Genomic DNA, 16,705 nt, shown 5'->3' with positions numbered 1-16,705 from the left:
GGGGGGAGAGGGGGGAGTGGAAGGGGGTAGAAATGAGGTAGTTACCTTGCATAACCAGAAGACAGAGACTTAAGAGCATCGTAAAAATCCACGACAATTTCATTCAGTGGAAAGAGGTATTTTAACATAACCCTGTGTTCATCAATGTACAACATATCCTTCTGGACTGCCCTACGATCCTAGACAAATAAAAATTGTTTCAGTTCCCCTTAACAGGAAGTTTTCAACAAATAAATACAAAGCAAATTAAAATAAACAGCTATCCAGTTACACAAGAGAACTCCTGTACTTCAAGCCCCAAAGTAACTTTCTTATTGGTAGTTCGCTGAAGTCCTAGAACAAATTGCAGCACCATCATAAATTAAGTGGATGTAACTTAACTGGAAAAATTATTCAAGCCTATCCTCTCTAAAAGTTGAATTTCTGAAATCCTTAACAACTTCTGCTTACTGCTGCCTTTTAAATGTATAATTATTTGTCCATAAATCTCACTGAAATTAGATTTTCACACACATTGGAGTATTACACAGTAGGACTCGCAGGCTCATCTTTCCTGCCAGGAAGGTGTTCTTAAAGGTATTTTAGGAATTCTTTTTCATAGATTTTATACTTCACTATACTGTCATATACACACAAAAGTGCTGTACTCTTTTGTATTATGTATTTTGAAATGTTAAAAGCTAAGAAAAATATTGCAAAGAAATTACATAAAGACAACATGCATGACAGTCAAAACATTTGTAGTTAAAAGTATTCCAAATACACTTGGGGAAATGTGATTAGCCATCACTATCATAAATGTACTCCAGTGAAGTACTGAAGACATCTATGAAGGTGAGGTGTTGACAGAAGTTTTATTTCCACGAATATACTTCTAAAAACCAATAGATCTTATTCCCTTGCTGCAGATTCCATTCTTTCAGGATGAATTTGTCTAGCACAGGTGCTTGACTAGGTACTTCAGTGTCACTGAGCTTCATCACTAACTTTCACAATAAGGATTTTGTAGTTCAGAAGTAATTTTACACATTAAAAGTTTAAACACTCTTGAAAGAAAAAAAAAATTGTAATAATTACTGTCAGAGATACTATTTAAGTACTAATATCTAGTATCTTACTATCTAGTATCTTCACTTTAAGTATGATATGAAAAGCTTAAAAATGCAAATGACAAAACTAAAACTATACACCAACCTGACATAAAGCAATTATTTTCCCAATGTATTCATGAGGTGTTACAATAGTACCAAGAACAGTTGGTTCTAAATATTCAGATACTGAAAGTTTATCAGGAAACTGAGCAGGGTTGATAACAGTAATCTCTGCTTTACCATACTCCTGAAAACAAACAAATAAAACAGATACAGTAATTTTACAAATAAGTAGACTGAATAGCAAAGGAGACAAAAATAGCATAGAAAAAATGCTAAAAAATGTTTCAGTTGCTTGGAAACACTTGTGAATTACACAACTCAAATTTATACCAAGCACAATTTTAAAAGAGATTTCTACATGAAATGATGAGCACTCTTTAAATATTATTATGCAGAAATATTATAGGAGTTACTTTCACTAGGAATTTTTTTTTTAAATTCACTGGATAGAATGCTTTAAACATAAGGAGTGCTTAGAACTAGGACAACAACCTAGGGTTATTCATAGAAATAAAAAAGTCTTTCTGTCCATCTTTGCATCCCTCTCTTGCCTGTCGAGCAAGGATCTTCCTTCTTACTCCATCCTGACCCGGTAAGGTATAAAGCACAGCTTCAGCAAACGATCTGCTCCAAGTATTCTGCAGTTTGGTGCTGGGGACATTCTTCTCTAAATAGAACATTGGGTTCAGCCTCCCTTACAGGCTGAAGTGGGCTTACAAATTAAGTTTTCAATTCCTATGCAAGTGCTTTCATTTCCTATTTCTTGTAGTCCAACATCTCAACAGGGGTTGGAGTTATCCTTCTGAAGTAAGAATAAAAGGAAGGTCATGCTTCTTACGTACATACAACCTCATCCACGCACAAAAGCAAGTGATAATATCACTGCCACTGACAAGGCAGTGGTCTTGAACAACGACCCAACTTCCAGCACTGTTTGAAAACAGTGTCCCGCATCAACAATCCAGAATCACTTATGCACCAAAGGTGTCAGTTACTTCATTCATAGCTGCTACGCTGCCTAAGGAAGAAACCAAAACAACTGGAGAGAAAAGGGGCATATGCCTTACACCTTGCAAGTACAGCAACCTTTCTTATACAAGCTGTTTGGAATCTACAGATTTTCCTCAGTGTTTAGAGGTACATGTTGGATAATAATGGGCTTCTGCTCATTATAATAACAATAAGTTTGCAGCCTCCTTTCAGCAGGTGTTCCCAAGTCCACCTCTCTCTCAATCTCTCTGAAACTCAAGCACAGTAATTTTTTTGCCCTCAATCCAATGAAGTTTGCACATGTCTATTTCACTGTGATCAAAACCTCACTTGTCTTCACCAGCCCCTGCCATTCTACAGTAGCATTACAAGCTATTCCTAAAAATGTTAACGTTTTTCTGATTGATAAAACCTGGAAGATTATTTCATCTGCTTTAAACTCAGTCCAGTCAGTATGCACTTAAAAAAATATAGCAAGAAATATGTCCTTTATTTACATTTTCAAGGATGGCTATAAGATGTTTTAAAAAAAAAAAAAAAAAAAAGAGTGCTTGACATAGAAGAGGGAAGGAAAGTTAAAATTCCTTAAAAAAAAAATCCATTAAAAGAAGTTTTAAGTTAACCATAAAGTAAAGTACTACTCTATATTAAAAAAATAGTGCAGATGTTCATTATAGGAGGCTTTTAAGTTGCCATTTACATAAAGCTGTAATAAATTTAACATACCTTTATCAACTTTGCTGAGGAAAGAATAGCTTTATAAGGAACAGTAGGTGCAGTCAAAATGACAGACATGTTATACTCTTGCTCCAAACGCTGATTAAAAACTTCCATATGTAAAAGACCAAGGAAACCCAACCTGGGGAAAAAAATATCTTATTGGTGAAAGTATTTGTATATCCCCTAGAATTTCACAGTGGTTTGTTTTTCTTTTCCCCTCCAGCATGTTTACACTGCTAGTCTGGCAATACCAGGCACAGCAAACAATCTCCAAATGATCCTACAGTTGAATAGTATGAGTGTTTGAGAACAAAAACTATCAATCACAACAAATTGCATACTCTGTGGAAATACAGAATGTAAGAAAATGAAATGCTTTTGATCTTTACCCATCATTAATTTGAATTAAAGCTCCTAATCTTGAATTCATTTTAATTCAACCTTCAGTTGCCTTAAACTTGTACTCTCAATTTACAAAATGAAAGCAGTATAAAAGCCTCACCTCCATCCAGCTCCTAAAGCAAGACTACTGTCACGATGAACAGTTACACTGGAGTCATTCAATGTCAGCTTTTCCAGAGCACTTTTAAGATTATTATATTCTGTTTGATCTACAGGATACATTCCTGTCAAAACATATTAGATAAAGTTTTCTATCACATCAGTTCTATCTAGTGTGTACTTGGCTTTCAAACATGCCTCTTATAGCGAGCACAGTAATACAATCAGAAATAGCTTACTTTCTGTTCCAACTTTAAAACAATATAAGGAATTTCCCCCCCACCTTTAGTTAAAATGTAATAAAGTTTTAGATTGCCTCATCAAAACAGGAATTAACATTCAAACCATAATGGTAGGGATACTGTACTCATCTAATTCTTCACAGTTGTGGAAGATGCACAACTGAGTATAAACACTATTTTGTTTACACTGCAGACCTACAAAATAGTGGCTTTATTTATTTAAATTAATAAAAGCAGCTGTCTGTATAATTACTACCTGAAATAAATTCTACTGTATCACTTTTCACATCACCACGTATTCCGAAAATGTTGATTGCTCTACACCAAGAAGCAACACATGTGCATACAAAAAACATTATTTACAGGATTACACGTTTCTACATTCACTGACAGACCACCTAATCTCCATGAGACAGTTCAAGTGAGTTTTATACATTCCCTCACAATAAGTCTAGGAAGTGACTTCCAGAATTTATTTTTTTCCAAAGCTATCTTCCATAGTATTTGTAGTAGTTACTGAAGCTGGTGGAAACAGCTCAACAGAACTATATAAGCTTAAAATGTCAAATATTTTACAGAATCCTTCTGAATATTAGCTTTGGCAGTTTACCATGTTTAATGAAAAAGAAACAACTGCTAATTTTTAAAAGGAAAAAAAAAAATCACAGTAATTATGCAAACCTGATTATCTAGATGAAGAACTGCCAAAAATGGACATACTTTTTTAAAGCCTCAACACTTCTTTTCCAGCTGTCAAGAGTTTACTGGCATTAGAAGCAATAATCATGGCTAAAAATATATGTTAGTCTTGTACTCATATAAAACCAGTCTGCAACTATTATTAATCCTGTCTGTTAAGTCACAGGGAAAATTACACAAAGCTATATAAATGACATGCCTCTTTAGCTTAACTTTGCTAAAATTCTAATCCTCACAACTCTTAACATATATGTACATTGTTTTAAAAGCTCTAACAGCTCTCTTACTCTTGTTACTGGAAAGAAGTAATTCCACTTTATATCAGTTTACTCCTCACCTGCAAAAACCATTGGCTTCGCTGACTTAAAGCCAGGCAAAGGCTCCACTGGCTGTTTATACAAAAACAGTGTGTCTCCTATTTGGGCTTCTGTTACTTCTTTCATCCCAGCAATCAGGTAGCCCACCTGTCCAGCATATCTAAATAAAAGTGGCATTATACGGACATGCTTCTTGGCATTATCAGTATTTCTACTATTTTTCCCACTTGACTTAGCTCAGTCAGAAATTCAAATAAATCACCCTCTGCTAAAAGCCCATAAGCCAGATTTAAGTTTTTTCTCCTCGGAGTTGTGAACTTTGTCTCAAGGGACAAAGTATCTGTTGACTCAAGTAGCCATATTTCTGTTACATTTAAAGAGTACATTTATAGTTCTGGATTTTGAATGCTGTGCTACACCCATTTGAAAGCTGGAGCTAGAGGGGAGTTTTCAGGGATCTAAGACAGAACCAGAACAGTTCCCAGCTGCCAGCACAGCAAGGTTCATGTACGAAATGGCAGAAACAACAAAAGACAAATACCTTCCATCAGCACATAATGCTGTCAGGAGGGGAACCCATGGTAGACTGGTTTAGGCTGGAATTCAGTTCCAATTTGGCTGGAACTGGAGCCCTGTATGGTGCTACGTTTTAGATTTGTGACTAAAACAGTATTGACAACATACCAATGTTTCCGCTGTTGCTGAATAGTACTTTCTGTTTCTCACTCTGTAACCCCAGCAAATGGGCTAGAGGTGGGCAAGAGGCTGAGAGGTGACAAAGCCGGGACAGAGGACTTGAACTGACCAAAGGCATATTCCATGCCATATAATGTCATGCTTGGCAATAAAAAACAAGGACTGTAGTCTTTCCAAGGTGGCCATTACTTGTAGACTAGCAGGGCATCAGTCTTCTTGTGGGAGGTGGTGAGTAATTGATTGCCTTTGCACACTTATTTTTATTTCTTTTTCCTTCATTTATGAGACTGTCTTTAGCTCAAGCCAGGAGTTGTTCTTCACTTTTGCTCTTCCAATTCTCTCCCCCAGCCCACTGGGGTTGAGGGAGTGAGCTAAGTGGCTGGTCATAGCTTAGTTGCTGGCTGGGTTCAACCCACCACACAAAGTAACCTAGTCTCACTGAGAATCTCCCAAGAAACTCATTAACACATACTTGGATGCAAACTGATAAAGCTTCTCCACTAATTCTAAGTACCTGATTTTCTTCCCACTGCTGCCATGAGGAGCCAGTTTCTGGAAGCTGTTGCATTCATGGATTTTAAGTTTTCCACCCTCAAAATATGCTGCAGCAATAACTAAGATGAAGCCCCATTACCTTCCACTCTCAAACAAGGTAGTTCCTAGAAATAAATTGGACAGCTGAATAAGAATATTAAATGCTAGTCTTAAAAAAACCTAGCTGTCCAGATGTTCCATGAACTCTAGATGATAGAATGGCTTCCTCCCCCTAGCAGTGCCCAAAAAGCAGTCCCCAAAAGCTTCTGCCTCAGCATGCCCAAAATGAAAAAGACTGACATTGAGCATTAAATTACAAATCATAATCATAAAAAAACTCACTACCAAAGAACAAAAAACCCAGACATCTCCCAACCTTTATCACTTAAAGCAAAAATCAAACAGAAATGCAACATTATGTATCTTACACCAATTTATGATTTGTTCCACTGTAAGAAATTTTTACTTACAGCTTATGCGTTGGCTGTTCATTTGGAGTCAGAATTCCAACTTCATTAACTTCGTATCTTTTATTTGTGTGTGCAGACACGATTTTATGCCCTTTCTGAATCTCCCCACCAAAGAGCGCAATGTTAGCGATGACGCCTCGGTAGTGGTCAAAGGTCGAGTCAAACACTAACACTTTCAATGGATCAGCAGTATTACATTGGGGTCTGTCAATAAAAATTAGAACACTATATTAAGCAGTGTGTTTTTTCATTCAATAATGAATGAGCAAGCACCCCCATCCCAAAAACTTTCACATTAATATAGATAAAACTATCAAGTAATTTTCAGTAAACACTTACCAGACATCATTTCAGTGTTTCACTATTATGCAGCAAATATTTATATTTTGTTTCCCCCATGTTCAATAGCAGTATAAACAGAAAAAAATCAAATGAGTAGCCATCATACCCATTTCACAACAGGTGAAACTGATGCTTAAAATATTGTATTATGGGGGACAACAAAAATTCAAGTTACATTCTAACAGCTCAGTTTAAAAACGAATCCACTGATATTTTGGTTTTGCGATCTTTCATAAAAAACTAATCTTGGATTTTCATTGTGTTTGGTTTTTTTTTTTAACTGTAATGATTAACTAATATGAGGACTACAATTATTAGCCAATAGTAGGAAAAAAGAATGAAAAGCAATATGCTGATTGAAACAACTTCAATTTAGCAGCTTTGTCATCAAAATCTCAGATAAAAGTCTATTTTAAAGGTTGGGTTCAGGATATGAAACTCTAAACGCAGCAGATTTCAGTTACCTTTACCATTTTAAGTATGCAATGCGCAAAGGAGTAACGGCACCCATCATCAAACACTGAGATTCATGGAAGCTATATGAACAGTCAAAAAAAGTATCACCTTTAGTGGCTCACCTCTCATCTTTCATTTCAGACACATTAATTTTCCTTTCACACTTCTTAAGAATAAAGAAATCTTCTCCACTGATATTCACACATTCGTTTTTTAAAAGGCATCTCAAATCTGGTGTCATTTTTTCTGATTTGCAATTTGAAACTGACTTAACCAGCTCTGACATTAGATTTCTCACATCTCTTTATAAACTATTGACTTTAAATCAGATGAATATTAAGTGCAAAACTACTGCCAATACTGTATACATGCAACTCATGTTTTCCTAATTAGTCTTACAAGGTTTCATAACTAAACACAGACTTACGGTGGAATCTTCTCAATGACCTTTTGAAGAACTTTTTCAACATTTGTTCCTTGTTTAGCAGAAATCTAAAACAAGTCCAACAACAATTTTATAAGCTATGTTTCTTACACTCATTAAGTATCTATTAAATAGTGTCACATTTACTTAGACAGTTTTGGTGGCCACAGATAACACTACCCATTCAAAGCACTCTGAAGCACGCTTTAGAATGCTATTACTATGAAATGCTTATTTGATTATAAGTTATTCCGATAACTCTTCTTTTGTCTCCTGAATGGCAATTATGGTAAAAATGAAAACAATTTATGGATCCACAATGAGAAATAATTTAAAATCTATCTGATGCCATTCATCAGGACATTTCTTGGTTAAAAATTCTAGTATACATTCTCCAGTCTTGTTTTCCAAGAGACAATCTTAAAAGAAATTCATGTATGTCACACAAAGACAGGCAGACAGATGACACCCTGCTGATTTACTACATGTACATGTCTTTCATTAGCTACAAAGTAGTCATAGTTATACAATCAGCCATGTTACAAAACTTATAAGAGATCTTACCCTTACACATTCATCTACTGGGATATCAAACAGCTTCTCAATTTGTTTTTCAACTCTTTCAGGGTCCGCATTCTTCAAGTCAATCTGGAAAACAATAAACTGCTAAATATACAGGCAACCATGTCTTCCACATGATCCAGCACTTCCAAATATACAAGTCAAGGAACTTTTATGTATTTATAAGTAATACTGGATGTCTTCAGGAAAAGAACTTTAGCCAGATTCAATTTAGAAATAGTCTTCCTTGCTTGACTTTAGGAAGGATACCCTCTGTAACTAGACTATTTTTTGTTTGTTTCACTAGACAAAACACCTTTGTCCAAAAGCTGGTAAAAAAACCTTTATTTTACAAAGTAATTCAAAAGCATAAGTGCTACCTATACTGTTTATAGGATCAAACATTAAGTACAATATACATCTACAAAAACCAATTAATTTAAGCTGAGCAACAACTACTCTTGTGATTCCAATCATACAGCCCCCCAAAATTGTATAAACCACAACATTTGGATTTAAAACTAAGACTACACTTCTAAAATATTGTGCTGCGACATGTTATCCCCTCTGTGTAACACCATTAACAACAAAAAAATAACAACCCACACTAAAGCACATGAAGGAATATATGGATTATCATAGCAAGAACCTTTAAAGTTATTTCTGTAAAAAGTCACTTGAAGACTCACCCAAAAAAAGCATTTCAAATGTTCATGAACTGGTGCATTTAAATTATGATGAGCTCCAGGACTGTTACATATATACCAAATTATCTAAGTCCTTCCTATCCACAGATAGGAGTCTGAAGTGTTCTCAGGTTAAAGGGTCAACCAAGAAGTGACACAGAAATTACACAAGTTACACATCACTAAGGCAAGTGTATACGCATAAATACAAGACAACCTAAGCTTATGCTGACAGCATTCTAAATTGCTCACATCTGCAATTTCCAATTTGAAAACCACAGCTGTTAAAAATCTGGTATTTCAAAAAGCAGGATTAGAAGAATCATAGAATCATTTAGGTTGGAAAAGACCCTTAAGATCATCAAGTCCAACCGTTAACTTAGCACTGCCAAGTCCACAAGTAAACCACGTCCGTAAGCAACACATCCACACGTCTTTTAAATACCTCCAGGGATGGTGCTTCTACCACTTCCCCAGGCAGCCTGTTCCAATGCTTGACAACCCTTTCAGTGAGGAAATTTTCCTAATATCGAATCTAAACCTCCCCTGGTGCAACTTGAGATCACTTCTTCTTGGCCTATTTCTTGTTACTTGGGAAAAGAGACCAACACCGACCTCGCTACGACCTCCTTTCAGGGAGTTGTAGAGAGCAATAAGGTCCCCCCCTCAGCCTCCTCTTCTCCAGATGAAACAACCCCAGTTCCCTCAGCCGCTCCTCATAAGACTTGTTCTCCAGACCCTTCACCAGCTTCATTGCCCTTCTCTGGACACTCCAGCACCTCAGCATCCTTCTTGTAGTGAGGGGCCCAACACTGAACACAGGATTCAAGCTGCGGCCTCACCAGTGCCGAGTACAGGGGCACGATCACTTCCCTACTCCTGCTGGCCGCACTAGTTCTGATACAGGCCAGGACGCTGTTGGCCTTGGCCACCTGGGCACACTGCTGGCTCATGTTCAGCCGGCCAGCACCCCCAGGTCCTTTTCCACCGGGCTGCTCTCCAGCCACTCCTCCCCAAGCCTGTAGCATTGCATGGGGTTGTTGTGACCCGAGTGCAGGACCTTGCACCTCACCTTGTTGAGCCTCACCCATCTATCCAGCCTGTCCTCTGCAGACCCTTCCTCCCCTCAAGCAGATCAGCTCCTCCCAAATTGGTGGTGTCTGCAAACTTACTGAGGGAACACTCAATCCCCTCATCCAGATCATTGATAAAGACATTAAATAGAACCGGGCCCAATACTGAGCCCTGAGGAACACCACTTGCGACCGACCACCAACTGGATTTAACTCTATACATCATAACTCTTTGGGCCTGGAAATCCAGTCAGTTTTTTTTACACAACAAAGACCCATGAGCAGCCAGCTGACACCCATCCAACCCATGAGCAGCCAGCTGACCCCCATCCAACCCATGAGCAGCCAGCTGACCCCCATCCAACCCATGAGCAGCCAGCTGACCCCCATCCAACCCATGAGCAGCCAGCTGACCCCCATCCAACCCATGAGCAGCCAGCTGACCCCCATCCAACCCATGAGCAGCCAGCTGACCCCCATCCAACCCATGAGCAGCCAGCTGACCCCCATCCAACCCATGAGCAGCCAGTTTCTCCAGGAGAATGCTGCGGGAGACAGTGTCAAAGGCTTTACTAAAGTCTAGGCAGACAATGTCCACAGCCTTCCCTTAATCCACTAAGTGGGTCACCTTGTCACAGACAGAAATCAGGTTGATCAGGCAGGACCTGCCTTTCATAAACCCATGATGACTGGGCCTGATCTCCTGGTTGTCCTGTACGTGCTATGTGATGCTGCTCAAGATTATGTGCTCCATAACCTTCCCAAGCACCGAGGTCAGACTGACAGGCCTGTGGTTCCCCAGATCCTCCTTCTGGCCCTTCTTGTAGATGAGCGTCACATTTGCTAACCTCCAGTCAACTGGTACCTCCCCAGTTAGCCAGCACTGCTGATAAATGATGGAAAGTGACCTGGTGAGCCAGCTCCCTCCATACTCTTGGGTGGATCCCATCCAGCCCCATAGACTTGTGTGTGTCTAAGTGGTGCAGCAGGTCGCTAACCATTTCCCCTTGGATTATGGGGCTGTCCAAAAGCCACATCACAACCAGTCTGCTTGGAGCATGGCAGAGCACATGTAGGTTCATCTGCAACCTTCTGTCCATTCATATCCAAATGCCCATAGCAGCTAAACACTCTCATCTGTAATTAACATCAAGTCAATCTGACACCCTGGAATGCCACAGGTTCAGCTTGTTCTCATTAGGATAAAATACAGAGTACTGAGTATTACCTAAGTGGTCAGTTGTTTCTCATACCATAGCTCTTGTTTGCTTCAAGCTTATTTGTTTGTTAACCATAGCTGGTTCAGATTTCCTGATCAAGATACAATTTACACAATGCTTCTGACTATACTGACTACAATAGTAATTTTTCAGTGCTGCTTGTAAAATGTTTCTACCTGTATTTTATGAAATGGAAACTGAAGTTCCCAGCAATTACTGTAAAATATTAAACAGACAGCAAATACACAAAATTATTATTACATTCTAGTTATCTTTTCATTATATACTTCTATTTGAGGACACATTTCTTATCAATCTTCTACACATTTAAACAACCATTTAATATGAAACTCTAAAACCTCTGTTACCTTATTTACGACAGGAATTATTGCAAGCTGTGCTTCAAAAGCAAGATAGAAATTGGCCACTGTCTGAGCCTGAATACCCTAGAAAATAAGCATTAAAAAAGTTTAACATGGAATCTTCCTGAGTTTTGGTGGTTTGGTTTGTTTGGGGTTTTTTCGGCATACTCCACAACATAAGATTACTTTGCTATTCTATCCACTCCTTCATTTGGGGAATGGAAAACTAGTAAAGGTTATTGATTATACACATTGCTGAGAAAGAACACAACATTCTCATCATCTGAGTATAAGTAGACAAACTAATAATGCTGTATGTGTGATCTTACTTCCACTTACATGGAATTATTTATAGATAACACAGTATTATGTACACACTATGCACCAAGTACATATTTTTGTATATGATATTTATTTCTGAATAGCCAAGATCATAACGGGTCATAACCTCAAAAAACAGCTTCTTTGTCCACAACAAACTATTCACAAATGGACTAAGACAAAGGGATGTTTATCATGATCATGAGACTGTAGTTACTCCAGAGGGCAGGAACATACCTTCAACTTACCTTACAGTTATTTCTAAAAAGAAAACAAATTATAAGGTTTGTACCTCACATTTCTTTCAAAAGGATGGCAAAAGAACAGCTCTGATTAGAAAAGAAAAGGAAGATTACCTTCCAGATCCAAGTACCAGGCAAGTGAAAACAAAGAGATAGAGATGACAATGAATGAGAGCATAAAGCCTAACATCACAATTAGCTTGCCCATAATTAGGGTAGAAGAGGGGATGAAGGGGAACAGATGGGGAAAAAAAAGTAGCTACTTATTGTCTTTCCCTTTTTTTACAACAGATCAAGTGGAAAATTACTTATACAGGGATATTCACTATGGATATACGAGCCTAACTTTTTAGGCATGTAAAGAAGCAGCAAAGAACATGTATTAAAAAAAAACCCCAAAAAAACTAAGACCTAAATCTTGAAAGTTACCTCCAGAATTCAGGCTGGCCGGAAAAACACTAAAACACTAACAATTACAGTGAAAAAGTTGAGTTTGTAAGCATTCTGATTGAAAGGCAATACAGAATACCAAATAATCACATAATACTTAAATAGGACATCAAAAAATATATACACATTAAATATGAAAACATCCGCACATTCCGAAAACATATTTATTACCGAAGCTTATTTAAGAAGTCCACTTGGCCACCAGCTAGGAAAGAGCAAGTGTTCATAATCATTGAAAGTCAGTCAGTCAGTTGTTGGTGGGTTTTTTCATATAACAAGGAAAAAAGTAGCATTCATTTGACCCTCGTACAAGCCAATCATAAATATGCCATAGAGAAAATTATCATCAAAATACTTTGTGAGAATGTATCCATGTTTAAAATCATGATCCCATAACCCTCATATTTTAGTCTGTTAACTGATTCTTTAAAATGTTTCTAACACTGTACAAATAAAAGTACAACTCTTAATTTCACTTCCCTCCTAGTATGTTATTTGTCTGTAAATTTGAGTATTACTTTACAGACATTTTACTCCCCCACTCTCCTGTTTCTCCTGCAAGATCAGTCAAGAACCCATTAACCTAGTGAATATACATCTTCCCAAGTTTCCAGAATAAGTTTATTCACGTTTGGCTTATAATGTCTTTTAGCTTTAATGTTGCCAGTATCAGTATAGATGACCAAAAACACAACAGCAGTTAGTTAAAACTAACAGTGTGGTTGGTTGAATGAATCGTCAAGCTTTCCAACAAGAAACTGAAAGTACTCCAATGGGTATTAGTACAACAGCTTAAAGTTCTCCAGACTGCCATCTGCAAAGTTCATACTCTGTAAAAAAGTAAAATCTGATTCTTCATTAATCCTGTGCTTTTATTGCTATGTCATGGAACTGCAGTACCTATCACCACACAAGTATTTGTCTCTAGAATTTTTTTTCAACTCCCATTACTCTTCTTCTGCAATGTACGACTTTTATGGAGAAAGACTAGGAGCAAAAACCCCAATCTAGTCTTCTCTCTAGCTTTCTTAAAGAAATTGTTGAAATTCTAAGTAGAAAACAAGAATTAAGAACCCCACCTCATTTGCATCCACTACAAGTATGACACCTTGACAGGCAGACAGTGATCGTGATACTTCATAGCTGAAATCTACGTGGCCCTGTGGAAAAAATAACTGTTTACAATTTAAGGTATTCCTAGAGTCTTTTGCAAAGATTTCTATATTATGATGTCTCATTTGTATATATGTTCACAATTCTTAGAAAAAAAAAGAAACTGAATAAATGCAAGAAGCCAGAAATCTCTTACTTTTAAAGACATTTAGTTTTATGTGATTTAAACACTGTTTATACTTAACTTACTGGTGTGTCAATAAGATTTAAGAGGTAGTTTACTCCTTCGTGATTGTAAAAGAGAGATGCAGATTGTGCTTTAACTGTAATTCCTCTTTCACGTTCCACTTGCAGTTTATCCAGCACTTGTTTATTACGGTCAGTTTTAGCAATTGTTCCTAAAATTAAAAAAAAAAACAGTTTTATTACCTCATTTAGTACATTAGCTTTCAAAATAAATAATTCTTGAAAATGCCATTAACAGGAAAACATGGGACTTGCAGCTGCAAATGAAGCTTTACCATGTGATTAAACTAAACCTAGATTTTAATTTAAAAATAAAATTATGCTTCAATTCTTAACATTCGTTAAATAAATTTTTACATATGAATTTATATAAAATATTTTACTGAACAAACAGGATATAAAGCATCATGTAAGTCTAAATCAGAGATTAAGAAGCAGCAAAGATTCCATTCAGTGCTAAATAATTTTGTTGTTTAAAGAAAATTCACCCCTTATCATTGGAGAGCAGCTCCACAGCCCACGGCTCCAACCAGTGCCAATCTCAAGTGCAAAAAGAGCACTATCATAGAGCTTGACAGACCTGAATTCAAAACTCTATTCTACCACAGGCATCAGGTACAATTGCCCGTAGTGACACATAGGAGATAATCATAAAGAATAACTTTGATCAAAAGCTTTTCTCCCAGGTTTTGCTTTGCTCATCCCTTAAAGAGAAAAGCAAGACTGTTCCAAAAGGTATTTCTGAGTATCTAATTTAAGCTCTGCCCCAAAATTAGTCTCCTGTTGGGAGATACAGTAATTGCTTTACAGCCTACCTTAGTGAACCCTCTAAGGCAACCTCTGTCTCCCTCTTCCAAGGAACGCCTAGTTTCAGTCACTTATGAAGATTCCTTAGCATTTCTGTTTCTCACTTTCACATTAAAGGGGGATAGCTTTCCTTATCCTCAACAGTATCACAGAAATAAAAACACTGAAGTCCAAGAAACACTCCAATAAGGACACAATAAACACCTCAGAAGATGAAAGTAACACAACTTGACCAATACGTAAAGAGTGAAGGAAAAGGCAAGCTGAGAATCCATGGAATTTACACTTAATTACTAGCAGTTATTCTACACAATAAATCTAAATCAAGATAGGGTTGTACATTTCTAAAACTTACTATGCAGCATCATATCAGCTTCAGTATCAGTGAGCTTCACCACCATGAAAGGCACCTGTTTATGGTTCACTCAGAAGAGGACATATCATTACTTCCATCTAAGCACAAGCAGCTGAAGTTCCTCCCTGTTTCAATAACTCTTTTGAAAACTACTCTGCCCAGAATTCCTACCTCCTGACAGTCCCCTTCTGACCATCCCCAAACACTGGCAGTAAACATCAAAAACTTGGTGTGTACTGGTCTAATGGACAATTGGAATTACAGGAGTAGCATCTTGAACAAAGAAGTACGCTCCTTTTCAGTCTCCTTCCAAAATACATACTTCCTTACACCTACTTGTAGGCAAATCTCAATCAGAAAGAAAGTGCATCATATTTGCATCTGTAACACTACACAACTGGCAGCCTAAAAGTACAAGCAACCTGGCACTAGAAGAACAAAGATATTAGAAATCTTACTAATAATGAAAGCTACAAAAACTTACACGTCACCTTACATGTCAAGAAAAAGTAGTATAAAATGAGAACACTTACCTGTAATTTCCAACAACCTGTCTGCTAGTGTACTTTTGCCATGATCTACATGAGCTATAATACTGAAGTTTCTAATGTTTTCAACAGGATATGTTGACATATCTAATTTTTCCTGAAAAACAGAAATTTATTTTAATAGCCCATGGTTACAGTCTCTACGTACAATGACTTAGTCTTTAAAAAATAATTAACTCTCTCCTCTAGAAGAGGCATAGCTTGAACAGAGATACAAAAACTTAAATTGTCATCAGTGTTTCAAATGCTACCATTTCATTTTAGTCATACATATATATATTTATTTATTACTGAATAATCAGTAAGTATGCTGGAAAGCACTGTGAAAGGTACTATGTTCTTATGCATATAAGAAGTTGGGAATTAGCACAGTTTCAAGTTTGTTAAAATACTAAATTTAAGGTTTAAGAAAACTGGATTCAGGTGACCATTAAGGACATTATTCTTCACATGCATGATAAGAATACAGCGACATTACCTAGCAGCTCAGGCAGCAGTGACCTTATCACAAGGAGCAAGCAGACTTTGTGGAAAAGGAAGCTACAGGTAACAGTTATCTCGGCTAAACTAAAAAAATGCAGAAGACCAGTCTGACTTCCTTGGTTCACACACAGAAAGGTCCAACACTACGAAACTTTTCTTTGTGTTATTCCTGCTCATTCCAAGTAATATGACATTTTGAAGAAAACTGGCTTCTTTGCTTTTCAAAGCTTTCAGCATTAGGAACCAGGACACCTCTAACACCAATCAGTAACACTTCACTGATAAAGTCTGGGCACAGATTCTAGAGATACAGGAAGCTCATGTCTCTTACACGGACCATGCATGGCAGCTCCGAGCCAGGCAGAGAAGAAAACAAGCGCAGAGTTCTTTGCTAGCATCCATACACAGCATCGGGCAGCATTATCTGCCGTGCCCTTTGCAGCATGCCTCGGCTTGGAAGGGCAAGTCCTCTTACTGCCAAGGGGACGCAAAGGCCCCTGCAGGCGGGAAATGGAAGCACCAGGATGACATCGCCTGTCCGAAAAGGCCACCTCCTACACGCAGGACCGCCGCCTTTGAGGACTCGCTGTAGGCCAGCTTCTGGCAAGGCGAAACGACTCCCCGCACCCCGTACCTCCCGGGCAGTCCTGCGGACTCACCTTACCGCCAGAGCTGTACAGCCGCTCGCAGCCC

General features: G+C 37.7%; 1 protein-coding gene across 1 annotated transcript in view; it reads right to left on the bottom strand.

The window, feature by feature from the left end:
- The window catches only part of GUF1 (GUF1 GTPase homolog (S. cerevisiae)), a 17,139-nt gene extending 1,519 nt beyond the window's left edge, over positions 1–15,620 (bottom strand). The window contains exons 1-12 of the mRNA XM_010293431.1: positions 15,515–15,620; positions 13,823–13,971; positions 13,540–13,620; positions 11,454–11,531; positions 8,110–8,193; positions 7,549–7,613; positions 6,324–6,527; positions 4,644–4,783; positions 3,367–3,490; positions 2,871–3,003; positions 1,195–1,338; positions 46–179 (exon numbers count right to left, since the gene is read on the bottom strand). Coding sequence (XP_010291733.1) covers positions 46–179; positions 1,195–1,338; positions 2,871–3,003; positions 3,367–3,490; positions 4,644–4,783; positions 6,324–6,527; positions 7,549–7,613; positions 8,110–8,193; positions 11,454–11,531; positions 13,540–13,620; positions 13,823–13,971; positions 15,515–15,614 — 1,436 coding nt within the window. The 5' untranslated portion in view covers positions 15,615–15,620. The remainder of the gene's footprint in view (positions 1–45; positions 180–1,194; positions 1,339–2,870; positions 3,004–3,366; positions 3,491–4,643; positions 4,784–6,323; positions 6,528–7,548; positions 7,614–8,109; positions 8,194–11,453; positions 11,532–13,539; positions 13,621–13,822; positions 13,972–15,514) is intronic.
- Between the last annotated feature and the right edge of the window lie 1,085 nt (positions 15,621–16,705).

The sequence above is a fragment of the Phaethon lepturus genome, unplaced genomic scaffold (assembly GCF_000687285.1).
Source record: "Phaethon lepturus isolate BGI_N335 unplaced genomic scaffold, ASM68728v1 scaffold6778, whole genome shotgun sequence".
NCBI classification, from domain to species: domain Eukaryota; kingdom Metazoa; phylum Chordata; class Aves; order Phaethontiformes; family Phaethontidae; genus Phaethon; species Phaethon lepturus.
This window is presented reverse-complemented; position numbering and strand designations above follow the sequence as displayed.